This window comes from Oryzias latipes, chromosome 12 (assembly GCF_002234675.1).
Source record: "Oryzias latipes chromosome 12, ASM223467v1".
Lineage (NCBI taxonomy): Eukaryota > Metazoa > Chordata > Actinopteri > Beloniformes > Adrianichthyidae > Oryzias > Oryzias latipes.
This window is the reverse complement of record NC_019870.2, coordinates 6,462,461-6,483,576: the sequence shown is the minus strand read 5'-3', so window position 1 is coordinate 6,483,576 and position 21,116 is coordinate 6,462,461. Positions and strand designations below refer to the sequence as shown.

Below are 21,116 nucleotides of genomic sequence, written 5' to 3'. Positions count from 1 at the left end.
CTGTCACTTGATTTAAAATATTGAATAATTTCTGCACTAAAAAGCAGCTTAATACAGATTTGTATGTCTCCACTTCTGGCAGTGCTCTGTCAGATTGTTTTTTTTTTTTGTCTTTGAGAAAAAGACAAATCCCCTTTGAAGACTGAAAATGAACCGAGAGGGCAGACACTAATTCTTATCAGTTGGTGCGTCTTCCAATGCCAAGCTGGGTTAGTTTAAGTCTGCGAAAAAATGAGAACAGTAATACCTTCTGAAGAAATGAAGAGCCAATTATCCGTACCGTGTGCATGCGTGACAAAAGGATTTACAGCATAATTCTGCTTTATTCTTAACGCAGTCTCACACATTTACTGTAATTCTTATTCCATTAGTCAGTTTTGCGACTCATTTGAATGATCTAAAGTCATCGGAGCGACGCAGTGACCTCACAAAGACCTCCTAAATGTGCAGATTACGTTAGAGGACCTCTGAGTTCACCCCATGAGACTTCTTTTATACTTTGTTGTAAACAGCCATGTAACAAAAGCCCAGGTAGAATAGTTTGTGTTTCTTTAGTGCGGATGAACTACCATGGACCGCTCCCAGATGTCTGAAATGTGTGAGGTCTGCAATCCTCAGCATCTCTCACATTCCTCTTAGACGTGTCCAGATCTGCTGCTTCTTCCCTCCTACAAAGACTTTTGACTCAGAAACCTCCATGATAATCATAAATTCTTTTTTTTTTGTATGCTTTTGTCTAGCAAACGCGCAAGATTTTATCATTCAGACAATGCTGTTCTTATTTAATCCTTGTGCTATCCTAGTCACTTTAACATTGGGAGTTGGGTCATCTAGACCCACTAGACAGTGCTCTGAACCTTTTATCTTTAATGATTTGTGATCTTCACTGGTGTCCATGGATTACATGAAATCTTTTCACCTTTGTCATGGTAGGGAGAACACGTCAATGTAAGGGTGGGGTCATCTAAGATATCACAAGGGTTAGAAATAAACAAAGGCTAACATTTTAGGTAATTTTGATTTTTTTTTTCAAAATAAAGTACTATTTTTTAGGAAAACTCTTTAAAATACAGATTTAAAAAATAATGTTAAACATTGACAGAAAACTTTCAGGGAAAAAAATTTGTTTTTTTGAAATAAATCTGAGTTAGGATTAAGATTTTTATCCTTAAATCATGAAAAAATGTTGTCATATTCAGTGCCCAGAACATTACATTGATTTGGATTTTCTTCAATAAATATACTTTCAGTTTTATAAGTCAGCCACATTTTCTCAGACTTTCTGATCCAGAAACAATATAAAGACTAGCTTTAGGCTAGTTTAAGAAAGGTACTCCTGTAGAGGCTTCACTGCCTTTAAGGAAAGTTTTTGAACTTTTTTTAAAGTTTGATAACCTCAAAGGTAAGTCTGCTATAGTGCAAAGAAAAAGAAAACATTTCAAAACTTAAAAAATTGTGAAAATTGTCAATTTTTTTATTTGATTTGATTTCCTTTTAATTTTTCAAATGCAAAATCAAAAAAGGATAAATATTAGGATAAACATGAGAGGGAAAGTGATAGAAAGCTAAAAAGAGGAGAAGCAGAAGCCTCAGTCTGCTATAAACTGAAAGTACACTTTTTTTTCTCAACACGTGAGATTAAGACTAATTGTTGAGCTTCAGAACTTTTTTTCTCCTTAGCTTGTAAGACATACCAGACTGCATGGTGGGGTAATGGTAGCACTGGTCCGTCACGGTACATCTGGGATGAAAAAAAAAAAACAAAAACTAAATTTCTAAATGATATTCTCAGAAAAATCAATTTGTGTTATCTTTCTCATCTAAGATTTCCTTGTTTCAGGGATGCATGGACGTTTAGTAGTTAGTACTTTCAATGGCCTTTCTGTACACATTTAATATCACTTTGAACATCACCACTGATTGATCTACGTGACATTAAAAATATGTTTAAACCTATTTATAACTATCTACTTATGTTTAGAAACTCCACACATTTAAGAGACTTTTAGATGCCATAAAAAGAAAGTTTCAATGACACAATTTCAGCCAAAGGAGCAAAAACAGCCAACAGAAGGTCCCAACTTTGATGTCCATTAAAATATGAATGTTGGCTATGAGGATAATAATAGTAATGTTTAAGTTCTATTTTGTTAAATCCCTTTTTTTGGAGGGAAATTTTTCAAAATATGATTTGACATTAATATATGAACATTTTTTAGGACAGAGCTGATTATTTAATGAAGGTGTCCCTATTTCTTGACATGACTATTTTTGTTTGAAAGGAGCTTGTATGTGCTGCCGTCTAAAGTAAAAAAAATGTTAATAATATAATATATTATATATGTATACATATATATATAGAGAGAGAGAGAAAAATACAGCACTTTTTGATTACATTTTTGTATATATTTAAAAGCTGCATTTGATAAATGAGAAGCTTAATGGCCACAAAAACATTTCTTTTGTTTTTCTTCAAACTGTGAAGTAGGACTAGCTAAATCTTGTTGGGAGTTTTGGTCAGTAAAAGGCTTTTTAGGCTAATTTCTTCTGCTCACTGTGCTCTGACTAAAGACGTTCCCAGTGGTTCCTTCAGAAACAAAACAACCTTTCTCTTCACATTTTCTGCAGCAGACACCTTTTTTCTCATAACCGAGTCACATAAAAGGACGTGCTAAATGACTAAGCATAACTAAAAGTTTTTTAGTGGACATTTAATAATAAGCTAGTATTATTTTAATCCAACAGTAGAAAACATAAAATCGCCCCAATCTCTGTAGTCCGTCATCCTAAATCTCTTTTTCTGTGTGCAGAGTCTCCTCCAGAGAGGACAGGACGTCGGCGCAGCATGCCCGGCTCCTCCGACAAATCCTCTGCCACCATGGAGCCGTCCTCCACTGCCGCTACGCCTTTCAGAGTCACAGTGAGTACTGTGAGTGCGCTTTCATGTCCCCGCCTCTTTGCTCCCCCCGACTTTACCTCTAGCTTGAGCCGGCGGTTCTTCACGGTCCTGGTCGAGGAGACTTTGAGGTGTCCAGACGCCAAATGTGGATCTCATTTAGCGTGACCATGGAGTTCTGGGAGAGCTTTGCCGTTTGATGTCTGCTCATGCACACACTGCATTCTGCACTCAAATCCTCCATTTAGCATCCAGTATGACTGACAAGCTTCAAGTAAGCTGTCACACACACACACACACACACATCCCAGCATCATGCCTCCACTCTGTCAAACACACAGCACTTCTTTGTCAGTCATCTTGCTGCAGAAGATTTCTGCCATGTTTAATTCAAAAGATAAACAGTGAGTTAATGAAGCAGAAAATTCTGCCATGAGTCATCGGTTTAGAGATAATTAGCAATTAGCATAGTGTATTCCCATTAATAAATAACTGGTGGGGAGATGACAGCCCAGAGGTGAAGAGTAAACACTTAGAGTCATGCCAGCAGGGCTTGTCTCATTACCAGGCCTCCTTGGAAACTCTGGGCGTCTCTGTGAGGGTCTCTGTTGTTTTGCTATTGGCTTACTTGGTGAAATATCACCTCAGAACAACAAGTTTACCCGATGAAATATCAGGGGTTTTACTTGTTGCTTACAAAAAAACAAAAACACTGAAGGAGCTAAGCCTACAACTCAGCTACTGAGGTTGTTTTTGACCCAGGTGAGGTTGACGCGCATCTGTTTGCTCCAGTCATTAAATGTCCACTCCCATTTTGTATGGCGATATTGACATTTATTTGCTGTCATTTTACATACATACTTGCGTGTGACATTGACCAGCCTGCGTTCTTACGCTCGTGCGATACTGTGGTCAAAACCCTTTGCCCTTCCGGGCCAAAACACCTGACAAACACTGTGACGTCTTCCTTTACATACAGAATCTCCCTACTGGCAGTAAGGTGAATTACAATCACATTTATGGCTCCTACAAACACTTTCAATTAAAATGTGTTTTTTTTTTACATGGCCATCTGATGATGAAGGATGTATATGCAAACAATAAGCTCAAAATTGCATTTCTGAATATTTCTTTAATCAAGTCATTGTGATTAAGGAGGTGATGCAAAAATTCAGTTTCCCAAAAAGCGTAATTGTGTCGTAGAAAACTTAGGCTACAAGCCGCCGATTACAAGGAAAAGAGTGGCGGTGTTGCTCTGCGCAGACGGAGCATTTTTTCAGAAACAATGTCCTAGAAAACGACAGAATATTTGATTTTGCATATAAAAAGCACAATCATAGTAAATAAAACAGTGATAAAGCTTTGAAAATACATCAAAAGACAGCGGGACTTTAATAGTAACTAGTAACATCTAAGTCAGTGATAAGTCAGTTATTTATTTAAAATTGACAATCTTTTGGCAGTTTTTTGACAAAACTAACATTACATGTTTGATAAAATCCAAATATTCCCTTCTAACTTTGAACAGTTTGTAGATTTAGACGGCTAACATCTTTGACTGGCTTTTGGGATGTATATTTTTCTTGTAGGGTAAAAAATTAAAAAAACAAAAAACAAATAAACATAATTAATTTATCCTAGCATATCCATCCAGATGATTTTAGAGCTGAAAAAGAGGTAACAGAGTCAGATGTGGGGTGAATGTTGACTAATTGACTTTGAAACAGCGTCTTCAGGTAAAACATAAGGATGCGGAGGCATCCTGCCTGAGTCACATGACCTCTTAACTCCCTCTATAGATCTAATTAACCCTTGTACTATCCTAGGCACTTTAACATTGGGAGTTGGGTCATCTGGACCCCACAAGACTGTGCGCTGAACCTTTTTTCTTAAATGATTTGCGATCTTCACTGGTTTCCACGGATTACATGAAATCCTGTTCACCTTTATCCACCTTTGTCATGGTAGGGAGAACACGTCAATGTAAGGGTGGGGTCATAGGATAGCATAAGGGGTTAAAGGCTGTAGTGATGTGTTACAGCTGCCCCCTTATGGATTTTCTGGGTATCACATTCAAAATTGCAATTATTTGAACACCTTTTTTTTTAATAAACATTGAACTACATGAAACATTCTGGTATGAAAATGTTCTTTTTGGTACCTATGATTTGGCTCACTTAAATGCTTTTTCTCTTACGAAAACAGAAAAAGAAAACTGGGAAAAACTTGAACTTGAAAATGTTGTAGTCTTTAAAAGCTAATCGCAGACTTTGAACCAGAAAGCCCATCAATACATTATATGTCTTTATTTTGAAGTTGTAAAATAATAGCCATATATGCAAAATAGGTTTGGATCTGCTAAACTAAATTTGTGGATCTGTAAAAAAAAAGGATTTGTTGACTAATGTTGTGCTTTTACAATAACAATTTGATCTTTTTGCTAATAGAATAGATGTTAATTGAAATTATAGTGTTTCAAACAGAAGCATAAATGTTTTTTGTCATGACTGTATGTACTGTAGTGCAGGCGAATCAAAATATCCGTCACTCTCAGTGATGAAGGGCGTCTGCCTTCATGGACCATTTTTTGAAGATTCAGTTCACTGCAGTCATAACGGTTTCTCCTGATGAAAAAATAGACTGGCAGCAGAATATAAAGCCAGGTTTAAGTAATGAATATTCAAGACAAGAAATGATGGAAGGATCCAATTATTAGAATCATTTAGCGATCTGATTGGCTAGTGAGAGGCAGGATGCCAAGATGGTTCATTTCAAACAGTCAAAACAAAACTAAAGTAGACAAACAACAGAAATATATAGCTATACATAAATAAAAATAGGAGTTAGCTTTAGTTGTTTTTTACTACTTTAATGGAAGAAAACAGAGTTTCTGAGGTTCACGCCCCGCTGATTGCTCCCACTGACCAATTGATTTTCAGGTGGGTCTCAGTTACCCCCTCACTCCCTTCTCTTTACTCGCCGTCTCCTCAGAGAGGAGCTCAGGTGGTCTAATCGAATCACCCCGTCCTTGTTTTCATCACGTTTTAGTTTGGGAAAGACACTCAGGCTTGTTGTGAAAGCAGGGAGCCCCCTGCTGATTGGCTGAGCACTGATTCCATCAGCCCCATTATGGGAGCCTCAAACTGCAAGAGAAGTGAAATGAAGATGTTTCAAGCATTTTAGGAGCAAATGGAAAAGAAAACTTCAACTCTGAGCAGATTTATTGTTAGAGTGTTTAAAAAAGTAAAACAAAAAAATCTCCATGCCTGCTTTGTGTTTTGCTCGCCGTATGAGAGCTGGTAAAGACAAACGTAAAAACAGTGTGATTCAGTACATATTGATGGGATTTCTCAATAGCCTTGAAATTTGTTTGATCCATTAAATGGAAATGTGATTTTTACACCTCCTCCTCCTCTGCTGTCAGCTATAGAAACATGAAATGAGGCTGGAGTAGACACATTACTATTAAATGCTAAATTTGTTTTACAAACACGAAAAGAACAATGTGGATTTATTGGTTTATTTCACGCAATAAAAAGAAGATGCATTGTATAAATATATATATATAATATAAAAATATATATATATATCAAAAATCAACAAGCTATAACAGAAAATATGTTTAAAAAATAGATTTTGTTGTGGCTAAAGTAAATCCTACAAATTTTAGTGCTATAGTAATGAATTAGTAAAATAAAAATAGTATTGAGAGCATTTATTTTATTGTTCAAATAAAAAAGAAATACATTTATTTTTGAAAAAGCACTTTCTATTCATAGCTGTAATATGGTAATATATATATATATATATATATATATATATATATATATATATATATATATATATATATATATATATATATATAATGTGTATATATGTATGTATATATATATATATATATATATATATATTTATTACTGTTATTTTTAAGAAAACTTTGTAAAACCAATAAAAATTTGTCTGAAAGCTTTTTATGAATATTTGAAGTATTTTTCTCTGAAACAAGCGTAATTGATTTCCACCCAAAAAGAAACATAATTTAACTGCAACAAGATAGACTTTGTACTGTTGCCAGATGGGCAGTAATATCTACTTTCTTATGACTATGTATTTTAATTTCACAGTATTCAAACATTTTTAAAATTTCCGGATCAGAAAATTAAATAAACTTTTTTTTAGATTTTCTCTTAATGATTATTTGAATTATTTGGACCTAAGAATCCACTTCATTTTGGACTTCTATTTTATGACAGTGCAATAAGCCAAATCTACTTTATTTTGAAATATTAGCATCTGGATGGTTCAGTTAGCTGGGTGTATGACTGACGAGCGAGAAACCAGGACTCATTTCTCAGGTGGCGCAGTGACTTTCATCCAGAGTCGTCCTTGGGCAAGACCCATCACACTACTTCACACTACGTAGCCACAATGGAGCCCAAATCTGGATCTACCTGTGCCGGTTCCCACCCTGGATAAAAACGCAGGGCTGTGTCTGGGAGGGCATCTCTGCCAAACCACCTGTGCAAAACAGTGAAAGCTGATTCACTGTGGCGACCGCTGACGCGATGTCCTGAAACGTAAACCACAACTTTATTTTGAAATATTACTAAAAGCCTCAGTCACTAAATCTATTCATGTATATTCGTGAGACAAAAATAAATCAATAAAGACTTCATCCATATTCCAGCTGATTGCAGGCACAGCTGTGGGACCATGTGGATAAAACGTTCCAGGATCAGCTTTATCTCAGCCTGAGTTGTGCGCCATAAATGGTGTTTGTGGGGGCTCAACAACCTGGTGGAGTGCAGGGGTCTGACAGCAGTTACACTCTGCAGACCCCTCCAGACTTCTGCACAGGACTTTCCAACCTCAGCCCTACAGGAAGGCGCGCTCCATCCCATGGTGCTGTCAAACCTCTTAGTTTATCCCATTCAAGACCAAGGTCTTTAGTTTGGTCACAAACTCCGTCGACGTTGATAGAATTTCATGGTTTCTTTTGTACACAATTGGAAAAGACAAATAACCGCAAGAACACACAACAGAGAGGAACCAATCAAATTCCGTCCTCCTCGACTATCTTTTGTCTCCCATCTGTCTGAACCGATTTCCACGGCAGAGCTGTTATCCTCCGCTGACCTTGTCACTTGTTAGCTTTAGTTTTCTCCTCACTTTCCTCCTCATTTAGCTTCATTTTGCTATCAGCTCGTGCTCTGCCGCCCACACGTTTCCCATTTATCTTCCTCCTGTAGGTCATCCTTCCCCGGTAGCCGCTCACTGTTATTTTCTCAGGTTTTTTTTTTCTTTTTTTGATGTCTTTTCTATTTCTGTCCTCTCTTTGTGTCTGTGTGCATCCCTTTTCTTTCTTTCTTTTTTGCATTCATTTCATAGCGTGAAGGTGAATTAAATGCTGACATTTTTGCAGTGCGCCTGCAGTTTTGTCTACCCTTTTGGAGTTTAATCTGGTTTTAATATGGGCAGCAGTCATTCTGACTGATTGTTATTTGGGAAACAGGCATCTGACCTTTTCACCCTGTCCTGTATAGCTCTGCAGCAGCGATTGCGAGACGGATTATGGGGTGCAGAAGAAAAAGCAGTTTTATTTTTTGCTCCTTTCGTTTTGTGTTTCTGTCACCTCACGGATGGTTTCTGTTCGCCGCAGACGCTCAAAACGAAGCATTTTAATATGTTTGCTGTGGACAGGCGCACAGCGGCAGGCAGACTCATCCTCCAGGGGCTTCAACTGAAGAAGCATGGAATTGCTTTGACGCTGAAATTGATCGTGAATTATGATATGAGGAAATGAAGAGAGGTGTTTGTGTTATTACCTGTCTACTGCACCGCCACTGTTTTTGTCAAGTTCTGTTCCCTTTCTTGCTATCTTCGGCAGGAAATCATACACAGGTCTTGTTCAATTAAAGTAAAAAACATAAAATGTAGTTGTTTTCTATTGTCCAGTAGGGCCTTTCCCGGTGCATTCATTCTCATATAGTAGAAATCCATTGACTGTATATGAAAACTGGATCGAGTGAGTGTGATCTCACTTAGAAAATGACTTTCTTCTAGATCCAACTAAATGAGGTTAATGCACTCACCATTATTTTGTCAAAAATTATCATTTCTATGGCAAACAGCCAATCAGGGGTGAGCTTGTGAGAAGTCCACAACCTTATCACTTGAAGGTGGGCTTGGGACAATCTGTCAATCAAACGTTTTAAACGTTGGATGTGACACCACCTCCTCTGTTGAGGCCTCTGATTGGCCAGTTTATTGCTTTAATAACTTGCACCACAGAAAAAAAATATCAAGGAAAAAAATGTTAGCAGACCTAGAATGGTTATTCTAATAAATAGAACGACTGAGTAATAGCTGTTAATTTCTCAATAAAAGTTTTGGCGTCCTGGAACCAGTGGGTACTTTCTGTTTGGAATATATATATATATATATATATAGGGGGGGAGTCACTGAGTCCAGTTCTCATTTACAGTCAATGGAAGACTGCAATCTTTCAACTACATTTGGTTGGATTTAGATGCCATATATGTTGAATATCCTGTGCCTCGTAATTGTAAGGTTTAGGTAGGAGTAATGTCAAATGGTGTATAGATGTGTAACACTTTTTTTAAAGTGTAATGTTTAATTATCATCAGTTAGAACTGATATGTCAACCTTCTGCTAATAAAATGTAATCATTACCAAAGAATGGTAAAATCAGATGAAACTGCATTAACAATAAGAACTGGATTTTTTTATCGCAAATTAATAGGGGTATTCAATCGATGAATTGATTTATATTCCTACGATCCAACCAGATCGATCAGTCTCAGGAAAGTTTTTAATTGAATCAATATATACTATTATGAAAATAGTTTCAAAATGAAAAAAAATCTATTGTATCAATGCTGCAAAATACCATTTGGATGACTTTATTTTACTATAACGTAAAAACGACCTGGTGCGTCACAGTGGACAACGCGTGATGGCAGTAAAAAATAATAAGTCCATCATTACAGTCCAATGTGTGGAAACACTATGAAGTTTGCAAAGACGTGACCAGACAGTGTGGAAAAACAACAGTGGGCTGAACTTTATGAAACTAAGATGTGAATGGATTTGCCATTAATTCTTGTTCACTTGTTTGTTTGTACACACTTAATTTACACCTGCACTGTTCCATACGTACTTATCGTATTTATCTCTGAGTCACGCTGTTTAAATTCAAAATGAACCAATATCGACTAAGAATCCTATTGTCATAATAAAATTATGATGTGAATTGAATTGTTGTTAAAATGAATCATTACACCCCTATAAATGAAGGACTAAAATGAACAATGTCAACACGTTAAACCCTACAACTGAGGTTTGTTCTTCATTTGCTCACAGATTCAGAGAAGATAACAAAGACTAACATAGAAGGATTTGTTGACAAAAACAAATACAAATGAGTCTGTCACTATTTCCATTTTAAGAGAATAGGCGAAGGTGTAGAGAGTGAAGAGACTAACATTTGTTCATCTGGGAAACAGACAAGACTGAAAAAGCAGCACTCTAGCTGTTTATAAAAAAAAAAGAAAAAAAAAAAAGACAGACTCTGTTTCTTAAAGTTACAAAGGTCATCCAGTGTTTGCAGATATTCCCCATCAGACTGTGGTGGAGAGTGCATTTTATGTACATTCATCCGTCTAGGCTGCAGCAGCACAGGCAGAACCTTAAACAAACCAGACTTTTTCAACACAAAAAAGTATTAACTGTTTCAGGTTTCTGCTCTTGCAACAAAAACAGGTTTGTTCTGCCTATAAAGCTAAATCTAAGGCTAAATACCTACATCTGTGAGGGTAATGCCTGTCACATCTGCCCTCATGCCATGTCTTACTGCCACTACGTACGTTTTTCACGTATGTAATTTTGGTATTTGTGATTTGTGCATGATACTGTGTATGTCATTTGTAGCATTTGTCATTCGTCGAGGGCTTCAGCCAACTGACCTTTACGTAAATTCGTTTAAAAAAAAAAAATTGTTGGTTCAGAATTACAAAGTTTACGCGTCTTTAATGTTGTGTATACACAATTATTCCGTAAATGTTGTGCAATCATGCGTAATTTTTGCAGGATACATAAGCACATTTGTGGCTTTCCTCATCTGTTCCATGCGTCCAACGGACATACATACCATCGATGTATCACTTTTATTTCGCATAGACACCGCACATTCGTAATTATCACATAAACTTTGGACCAGATTTGACTTTTACGTTGATTTATATATTCTCTGCGTGGTTTACTTGTACTTCTTCCGTGGTTCATTTATGACACATCTGTCAACATTTCACGTAAAGACCACTACTATAAAGAAAAGCATCACTTTTTCAGTATATATTTACGATTGACGAACTTCATCCGTGCCATTTGCACAAAATGTCCACAGTGGCTGTGTGACACGGCCTTTACAGGTGGACACAGGCTGTGTGTGGGTGAAAAATGTGTACAAAACTTACATTATTCTTACAAATACTATGATGCACTTACCGCGCACACAACTATCGAACGTTTTATTATCCTTAAAGTCACTGCAAGAGCCTTAAAGTAACTACAAGACACACCTACGTTCCCTTTAAAATGCAGTCGCTATGACCCTTCACGGGCACCGTACAACCCAAAAACACTCAGCATCCATACGAGTCAAACCTCATACAGGAGCATGTGACTAAATGGCCAAATAGTTTTGTCATTTAATAAAGGGTGTTTGATATTCACCCAAAAGGGATATTTCTGCAGAATAACATGAGCAAAGTGGTCTAAATTGCAAACTAAACCCACTTTTTAGGAGCTGTAACCTCTCTTTGAACACTGCAGATAATGAGAACAGTTCTTTCATTGTTTCTGCTACGCTCCGGTAAATACTCCTGCCTGAAATATTTCATCAAAAGGCAACTGTAATGCATATTTTTGATGATGAACGCTCTCATCACTGGCTTTAACTTCACCGTCCTGACACAAGCGAGTCTTTTGTTGTGAGCCGGAGTGCCTCCTGATGGCAGGTGGTTTTCATCAGGACGTTAAGGCTGCTTTGTGATCGGCTGCCAAGCTGTGTGGAAGTCGCTGTCTAATTATTCCTGTTGCATTACATTGCAGCCTGCGGAGACCTATTCACACTGTTGGTGGTAATAATTACACAATTGTGTTTTCTTGTCGTGACAACATTAGGGAAAAGCCAATAAGCAGCCATCAGATCGTTTTTTCCTCCATAAACTTGAAACATCTCACCATGTCTGCGCCAATCATCTCATTTGTTCAGTCTCACTTAAAAGCTTGCCAGCTGTTTCCATGGAGACGGCGAGGTGTTTGGGGTGTTGCAATTGCAGATGTTAGACAAAGAAAAATGAGCTGCAAAACGAAAATCAAACCTGTCAGTTTCACACGTCCGCCCTCCAGAGCGGCCCCTTTTAATCTAATTCATTCGTGTTCTATTTGTCTGTGTTAGAGTTTGATGGCATGTAATGCATTCTGTGCAGGACTTCCTTACCTCCTGTGTTCAGACATGATCAATATCCATGACAGGTGACCTCTCTATCTGTCAAATATAGGATATTCTTGTCAGAAAAGTATCTGCTGTATAGATGTGGCAGACGTGAGGCTCTCTTTCCTGACAAACTAGGAGTGACATCACATTTTCTACTGTTTGTCCTTCAGGGTTTCCTGAGTCGACGGCTGAAAGGCTCCATAAAACGCACCAAGAGTCAACCCAAGCTCGACCGCAACGCCAGCTTCCGACACATCCTTCCTAACTTCAGGAGCTTCGACCATGACCGGTACGTCCACACAGCCAGCGTTAACCCTTCAGCTTTTCTGTTTACATCCTGTTTGAATTAGATAGAGTAGGTGAGAGTTTTTGTCTTTCAAGGCTTAGCCTGATGATGTTCTGTCATAAGACGTGACATGAGGACAAGGTTAAGGGCTGAAGGTCACAGTTTTGTTCCTCTAGAAACAGAGATTTTGCCAAACAATTGGGGTGCAGATGTTCTTTGAACAAAGAGCTCAGAGCTAATTATTGTTTTCAGATTTGGTCCACTTATTCTAAGACTGTAAATCTGTGAACATCAGAATGTTTTTGTATTGTAAATGTATTTTGAAAACTCTGTTTTCATGAATATTTAACCCTCTAAAGCCCATTAAAGCACATAATTGATAGAAAATCCAAATTTGGGGTAATAAAGATGTTTTTTTTAACAAAAAAACCCCACAATTTCTTTATTGATATATAGATAGCATCAGTAATGATACTTTGGGTGATTTGGTCAGTTTTTGCTCACTATAATATTTGTTTAGGATGCAAAAAGTTTAACCTGAGTGTTTAGGAGAAACAAAAACACAAATTTGGTCCACACATTTTTAAGATGGTGTAACTGTATTTTAAAGAATTATCAACAATGCAGCAAGTAGTCGTTTAGAAATTTGAATAACAACAGATGAGTTATTTTCACCTTAAAGTTTTGAAATTAATATAACTTTTCCCATCAAAAGTGTTTTTGTTAATGGAAACTGCCATTTCAAAATGACAAGTTGAAGCCTCTTTACTGCCCCTAGTGGAATGATGATGAACTACAGGGCAGAGAACACGGTCCAAGTCATTTATAATGGGTTTTTAAGGAAGGTTTGGATCATGCTAATGAAACTTGATTCTCAGAAATTTGTGTATCAAATATGCTACAAATGGTTATATTGGGTTAACATTTGAAAAGAAGGTTTCTGCATGTGTCTGCTTCACATTGGCTTAAGTTCGATTGTGTTGGAATTGAAAATGAAGATTCGAGTCAGCCATGATGTGGGTTTTGCTGCCTACACTCCTTTCATAGACGGCCTTCTGAGTGTACTACCCCTCCGTTTGGCTTATGCCAATTTCCGGAATTCATTCGATTCAATTAAATTGATTCAGCATTAACTTCTTTTTCAGATTTCCTCTCTTAGACTTGTTTTGCTTGGCAAAGAAAAATAAATGTACACATATAGGACTTGGTTAGTGCTATCGCCTCCTGGTTTGTATCCAATAAAATGAATGAATGACAAAGCACAGTGTGTGTAACTGGGCTACAATTTTAGAATCAGAATCAGAATCAGAAATCAGAATCAGAAAAAGCTTTATTGCCAGGTTCGGTAGAGTGCACTTTACAGAACGAGGAATTTGACTTGGTGTTGGCAGGTGGTGCATCTCAGATGAGAAAAAGAAAGTGCAAACAGTATAACATACAGATAGTGCAATTAAGGATGAACCCTTATCACTTGAAAACTTCTTGAAATAGTGGCAGTATATTAAAATATATATGTAAATATTCTGGGGTTTATTGAGGATTTTGTTTGTTTCAAGCGGTAAAACTTTTGAAACTTTCATGCATTTTTGTAGAAAGCAAGCATCAGCTACAAATGAGGCTCATGTTTATCAAAAACCAATCCACGCGTGTTGTAGTTAATGTGACAAACTTAAAGTTGGTTTGCATCCGTAAACTGTGATGTAACGGTCTATTTCTTCGAGGTGTGATAATTGCCAGTTCTTGCTAACTTTGACTAACCTCCTCAGGCTTCCAGCTGCCTGGCAAAGCAGCTAAACACCCGCCTGCATAACCAGATCAATTAGGGCTGCAGTCCAGGCCCCGCTGTCTTGTAAAAACCCTTTTGCTCTTGCTGCCGATCCTCAAATGTCTCTCTTTATGCATGCAAGACTTACAGCTATCACTCCCAGCACCTATCTTCATCGTCTCCGGTTAAAAGCCAAGGTGCCCATCTGTGGGTCTGAATTAAAGAAAGCATTGCATTTGTGGAGATGTTCTATAGCTTTCCATTTGACAACTTGGAGCTGACTTTATACAAACTATCACAAGAAAACGTCAGGGATCCCTCAGAACATGGCAAACAATTTCTCTGGTTCAGACAGATGAAGGGAGCTGACTTTTGTTTGTTTCCGTCCAGTTTCAGTTTTTTCTGCCTTCTGCAATCTTGCTCCTATTTTTTTCCCCAAAACCTTCCCTTTAAACTATTAACTATTGACTACTCAGTAAGCTGAGCAGTCAATAGTAGTCTGGAGTCAATAGTAGTCCGGAGTAGTCTGAGGTCATGCTTGAATTTCTTTTCCACTTTACTACATAGTGCACTGTATAGTGCATTTGCTGTTTTGTAAATCTGTTCAAATTTACAATTTAAAATTTCCTAGAAGTCTCTGCAAAAGAAACAGTGAACATCGATGATCACTAGATGGGCAAATATAGGCCCTGGTGCATTGTGCTACAACTTTTTTCATGTGGAACCACTTCCTGTTTGGAACGTGAGGCGAAGAGGCCACTCAGTCCAGTTATCGTATGCAGTCAATGCTTTAAACTTTAAAAACCAAGTCCAGATGACAACCTCTAACCCTTGTGCTATCTTAGATGACCCCACCCTTGCATTGACGTGTTCTCCCTACCATGACAAAGGTGGATAAAGGTGGAAAGATTTCATGTAATCCATGGAAATCAGTGAAGATCAAAAATCATTGAAGAAAAAAGGTTCAGCGCACTATCTAGTGGGTCTAGATGACCCAACTCCCAACGTTAAAGTGCGTAGGATAGCACAAGGGTTACACCAACGAGTGTGATGGAATCTACCAGGATGAATGAGAGTCTTCATAGACATAAATGTGGGTTTATTTTTCTTGAACATCCCTAAGGTCTTGTCCTACCTCCTTCGGTTTGCTACTGACAGAAAAACAAACCCCTTGTAGAAGGATTGAACATAAGTCTGTTAATATTCTGTAGCAACACATTAAATATCTTTGAAACATTGAAAAAGTTGAAAAGTTCTATGTCTTAGGTGTTGTCCTTTAAGCAAAGAAGTAGTTCCCCCACAGGGCAGAAAGACTGAAAAAACGAAAGGATGTCCCTGACTGAAACTGGCAGACGTGCTGATGAGATCCAGGAAGGACAGAGGGAGGGAAACCCACAATAAACTATGTCAACTCCCCCAGACGCGCTGCTTAAATGTGAAAGATGCGGCACATGCTGAGAACATGTAGTTCTCTATCTTTAACCTCCAGTGCTGAACAGTACTGTGAAGGTTAAAGAATGATATACTGTATACCCGATCAAACCTGCGTGAGTTTGAAGTTTATACTCAAAAGTAATTATCATTATGCAGTATGCATTCTGAGCCCTTTTTTTATTCCTTATTAGGAGAGAGCTGAGAAACAGAGCCCATAGAGAACACAACATTTACACCATGTGTGGGCTTCACTCTGAGATTGTTAGGCCTGGCAGCCTGAGGGAGTCTCCAGAGTGGCACCTGTGGAAGCAGAGCAGCTGAACCTTCACTCTGAAAAATTAATCAGTGGCCGGACACTCTCTGAGCTCTTGTATCTGTTGCAATGCAGCAGGGTGTGAGCAGACTAAGAAGTTGGGAGATTACTCTCTTGACATGTATGGATAACATTTTTTAGGTTCTCTTATTTAATTTCCCACTTTTACTCTGGGTGATGTAATCTTTTAAATCTATATTTTATGTGACTGTTAGTTAAATAGAAAACACCATATTTTTTATCATTCATCCATTTTCCAAACCCATAAAATCCCTTTTGGGGTCACCGGGTTGCTGGAGCCCATCCCAGCTACTGTTGGACAAAGGCAGACCTGGACAAGTTGCCAATCTGTACTTTTTGTTTCGGTTCAAACAGATGAATGATAAATCAGACGTATTGCTTTTGCTCATGTTTTGTTGTAGCTGCTGTCTTCTCCACGCACAGAAACACACCCAGGTGGGAGGAGCAATGTGAAACAATGGCTCTACGTAGTGTTGATGCGCTGATATGCAACACTTTACAGCAGTGAAGTGTTTACGCCATAAACATAGTCAGCTGATTCTGATGCTGAGAAAAACAGCTCTGTGTCATTGTGCAACTTTTCCACCTTTTTACAAACGTAAAGTGTTGCATATTGGCATAAAGCCGCTTTTCACTGCATCAGGATTCTTTGAAATTACGCTAACCATGATAATGGTCGAAGAGTTTGTTCAAAGAGCGTGTAGTATTTTGCTGTCGCCGGTGACAGTATTTAAGAGTAAAGGCTGTGAATTGTTCTGCTTAAAAAGGTGAAACTATTTCCCCCAAAGCTTTTCTGTCTCACTAACTTACGTTTACGAATCATTTTGTAAGTAGTTTAAAGAAAACTTAACTGTCCTATTGTTGTTGAGGAAAAATAAACTGCATCCACTGAGGCCTAATTTAAACCTAACTTTGTGAATGAGAAAGGACAGCCCAAAACACAGAGTTTCTCTGTGAATCCTAAAAGTTGACAACCAATCCACAGAATACTTGAACCCTGGACCGGCCAGTTAAATCATATAATCATACCGTCACTACTGCAGCAGCCACTTGACCTTGGCTAAACTTGGTCATAAACACCAGTTTCCTTCAAAACTGCTTTAGGATTTGTCATCAACAGCAGGGTTTGGCATTGAAACAAGAAACAAATTTCAGTGCACTTTTTAGGAAGAAGCATTGATGGGCAGCAATAAAAGGTAAACAGTGGTCTTTGTGCAGTGATATATTTTTTATTTTATTTTTTATTTTATTTTCAAATTAAAAGTATAAAATTCTAAGTTTATCTTGAAATCTAGCCGTTTTAAGTTTTAAAGTTTTCTATTCAAGTGTAATACAGTCAGAAATGCTGTTAAGTAATGCAATAGTATTTGTGCTTTTATCAATTTTATATATCATTTTGGGTCATATTACCTATAGAAATCATTGCACAGATCAACATAATGAGCTGCTAAGACTTTCTGCGATCTCCCTGAGATTCACCTCAACCGTTTCTGACTTTATTACTGTGGACAGCTCCGTCCCCTCCTGTCCCGTCTTCTCCAGCCCCTTATTCACTTATGGGAATATTTGTCTTAGTAGATTTCTCGGCAGCAGGAGCTGAGTAGAGCAGACTAATTGCGATTATGAGTTTGTAATTATCTGTCTGTAACTGTGAGAGGATCTTAGTGTGTGTACATGTTTTCCTGTTTGGAGAATGGCGGCTCTCTGAATTGAGGCCCTGGCATCTCAGATGGATGCACTCTTCTTGTAGCTTCTTTCTTAGTTCGTCAACAATCCCAGAATATTTATAGACAAAAATGCTGAGCCAAGTTATGCTATTTACTTAAATGCAATGCAGACATTTAGCCAGGTCCTTTGTAAACAATATTAACGTCTAGATCTGAAAAAGATAGAATTGGCCATATCATTAATTTCTGTAGACCAATTAAGTTCAAGTCCCACTCCAATCATCTGTTGATCTATTTTCAAAGCGTTCACAGTGGTCTATTAACTATAATGATGCTGTTTTTAGCCAAAATCAGAAACCTGTGTTGTTTTCTAGGAGATAGCTTCTGCAGAGCAGCAGGAGTTCATTAGAATTTTACCTCTGAGTTGTAGGCAGGACTGTTAGTGCAGAGTAAGCCCACCCTCACTTCCCATCATCTCTTTGTTTACGCATGCTCCCACTAGCTTACAGCCCTTCACAACCTCAAGCTGACATTGGTGGATGCATTACAATGGAGCAGAGCAGGGGGATTGTGGCCCACCCAGCGTATTTTCTACTTTACGAATAAACTAAATCAAAAAATAGTTCTAAATGAACACATTAACAATTCAATGTTATCATTTTTCAATGGGAGTAAATTGTTGTACTAAAGCAAGCATACTTTTAGTAGTACCAAAAGAAAAAGTAAAATCCGCCAGATTTAAGATTCTTACTTTGTAGAAATCTCTGCTTTTCTTTTGTAAATAAATAGGATCAATGGGGTGTTTTGATTTAAATGTGTCTGTTAGAAGAAGCAGTATTTTTTTCTTGCATGACGAGAATGACTCTGAAACCCCAGCAGCCTGGAACATGTGCATAAAAAGTAAAAATAAATAAATAAATAAGTGTTGATGGACGGATGATTATCTTCCTCACTTCAGCTGCAGCGTGGTTCAAAAGCCAATTTAAAAAAAAAAGTAAGTGACGGAAAGTGAGCAGCAAAGAGTGCGAGACATCCTTCCATAAACCAATAAAGTGATGACATTTAGAGTTATTAAATTCTGTAAACATTCCCCAGGTGATCTGACCGTAATATTCTTTTTTTCTGTCTTACCGCTTTTCTCCTGGCTGTCTCACATTTGCTGACATTCCCGTTTGGCTGTCCCTTCAGCTTTTCAGACGTACTTCCAGCTTCTTTGTTTTCGGAGCTGTCTGTCACCCTCCTTCCTGCCTTTTTACGTCCCACGGCGGTCCTGGACTGAAGCGCCATTTTGTTTGTTTTTTGCATTTCTTCTTTCTTACTGCACCATTAGGCAAAATGTCGCCCCCGTCACATACTCAAAAACTCACGCAAATCTGTAACGCCAAGTACCTGGTGAAAAGGAACTCTGAGTATAGTGAAAGACCCCCCCCCATAAAACATGATGACATCAACTAAACCTCTCATGGGGCTCAAAAATATTTTTAAATCAGGTAACCCACGTATTGGGGATATTCAAAGAGAGGCATGAAATCATTATGGGATGGCCACAGGACCTACAACTTGGCCGCCATTTAGTGTCAAAGCGTGAAATTTGGCGATTTTTCACATTTTAGCACAATAAGGGAAAAGAAAACTTTTGTTCTATCGATCTTCTCGAAATTTCACACACGCGCCACCAGGTCAAGTCTACAACAGAAAACCAACTTTTCTTGACCTTTGACCTCGAAAAGAGGCTGACATCTGGAAACCTTCTACTATTTTAAACTCCTTCTAGATATTTCGATCTATCACCTCTTATCTCCTTGAACTAAGAAGCTACTTTAGAAAAAAATGCAGGTTGTTTCAATTTTGCATGGCGTTACCACGGCAACCTTGCATAAGTGGCGTTCCCCTGTTGATCGCTCTTTTTTTACCTGAATATTGCGAAAGCTAAACAAAACGACATGACATACAATAGGAACATATTAGGAATGTGGCCGTGTTTAACAAATAACTTCAGTTGCCAAGAATATTAAAAAGTTTAATTTTGCCAATTCTTCTAAAAATTATATAGACCTGTTCATCACCCCCAGGTGACCAAAAAATAAAATGGTTGCTATGGAGATAAGACAATAGAACAGCCACTATTTTTAAGAATGTTTTTTATCTTTTATTTCTTATGAATTTGTCACATGCAGGGGGCTCTAAGGGCAGGTAGTGTCTGGGGGCCTGGGAACGACACTTGCAGTTTTATTTGATATATTTGTTACTCCTTGCTAATTGTGGTGTTTAAAGTTACATCCCGCCAATAGATTTTTGCAACATTAAACCATTTATCCCTCAATCCTTTTCTGCTTGACCGGCTGTGCTTCACTTTGTCATCAACACTCCTCCTCGCCATTCTTATTGCTTCACCTGTTTGTCTTTGTTTTCTTGGTCAAAAGTTACTGAACCTTGCCAGGTTGATGCTCTTTCATAAAACACACATACTTACAGTATATTTCATGTTCATTTAGATATTAATTAGTTATTATTAATAGTGTTACTACATGACGGTTCCAAATGTGGGCACACTCTTGCCATTGATCATTTGTGTCTCACAGCAAGTGCAGAAGCCTGGAAAACGTGCAGCAAAAGAATTTCACTTTGGGATGAGAACAGTCAGATGCCTCTTTCCAGATATTTTTTTTCTCTTTTTTTTGCCAATATGAAGAGAAAAAAGCCGGCAGTGCTTTAATTATTTTCACTGCAGCAGCATAATTAGACAGAGGAGGAGAAGGTCTACTCCTCCTCTCTTTGGCATCCTGCCTCTTCTCGCTCCCTCATAACCAATGCATCAGCAGGATTTTGTGTTGATGAAACACAGCTCTCTGGATAATAATGTGTTTCACACAGCAAGTTTAACTTCCACTGTTCATTATTGAGCTTGATCCCTTACAGACCAGAATGGATGCACTCATCAATAGCACCTCAAACCTTCAGCCTTTAATTTGGCGATTATTGTAACAGCATTTCCTTCCTCTGTTCAGGATCAGATTCTGGATCCATTCAGTGTTAAGTTAAGAGCTGAGGACATCCTTATTAACAAAAAAATGATTCACTTCCCAGCTTGGCAAGCAGGGGGCATAAAACAACTAGAGCACGTAATTATTGATAGAAGATTCATAACCCCCCAGGAACTTCAAGACAAACATGGAATAAATAACTTCTTGGAATATCAGCAACTTAAATCAAG

The 21,116-nt window shown here is 37.9% G+C and overlaps 1 protein-coding gene across 4 annotated transcripts in view; it reads left to right on the top strand.

Annotated features, from left to right (window-relative positions):
- dab2ip (DAB2 interacting protein) overlaps positions 1-21,116 on the top strand; it is a 153,674-nt gene that overhangs the window by 44,740 nt on the left and 87,818 nt on the right. For 2 of the 4 annotated variants that reach the window (XM_023960457.1, XM_023960455.1), the window contains exons 2-3: positions 2,811-2,920; positions 12,587-12,705. In XM_023960457.1, coding sequence (XP_023816225.1) covers positions 2,846-2,920; positions 12,587-12,705 — 194 coding nt within the window. In that variant the 5' untranslated portion in view covers positions 2,811-2,845. Of the gene's footprint in view, positions 1-2,810; positions 2,930-12,586; positions 12,706-21,116 lie in introns of all 4 variants that reach the window. The other 2 variants (XM_023960456.1, XM_023960454.1) reach the window with 1 other exon arrangement.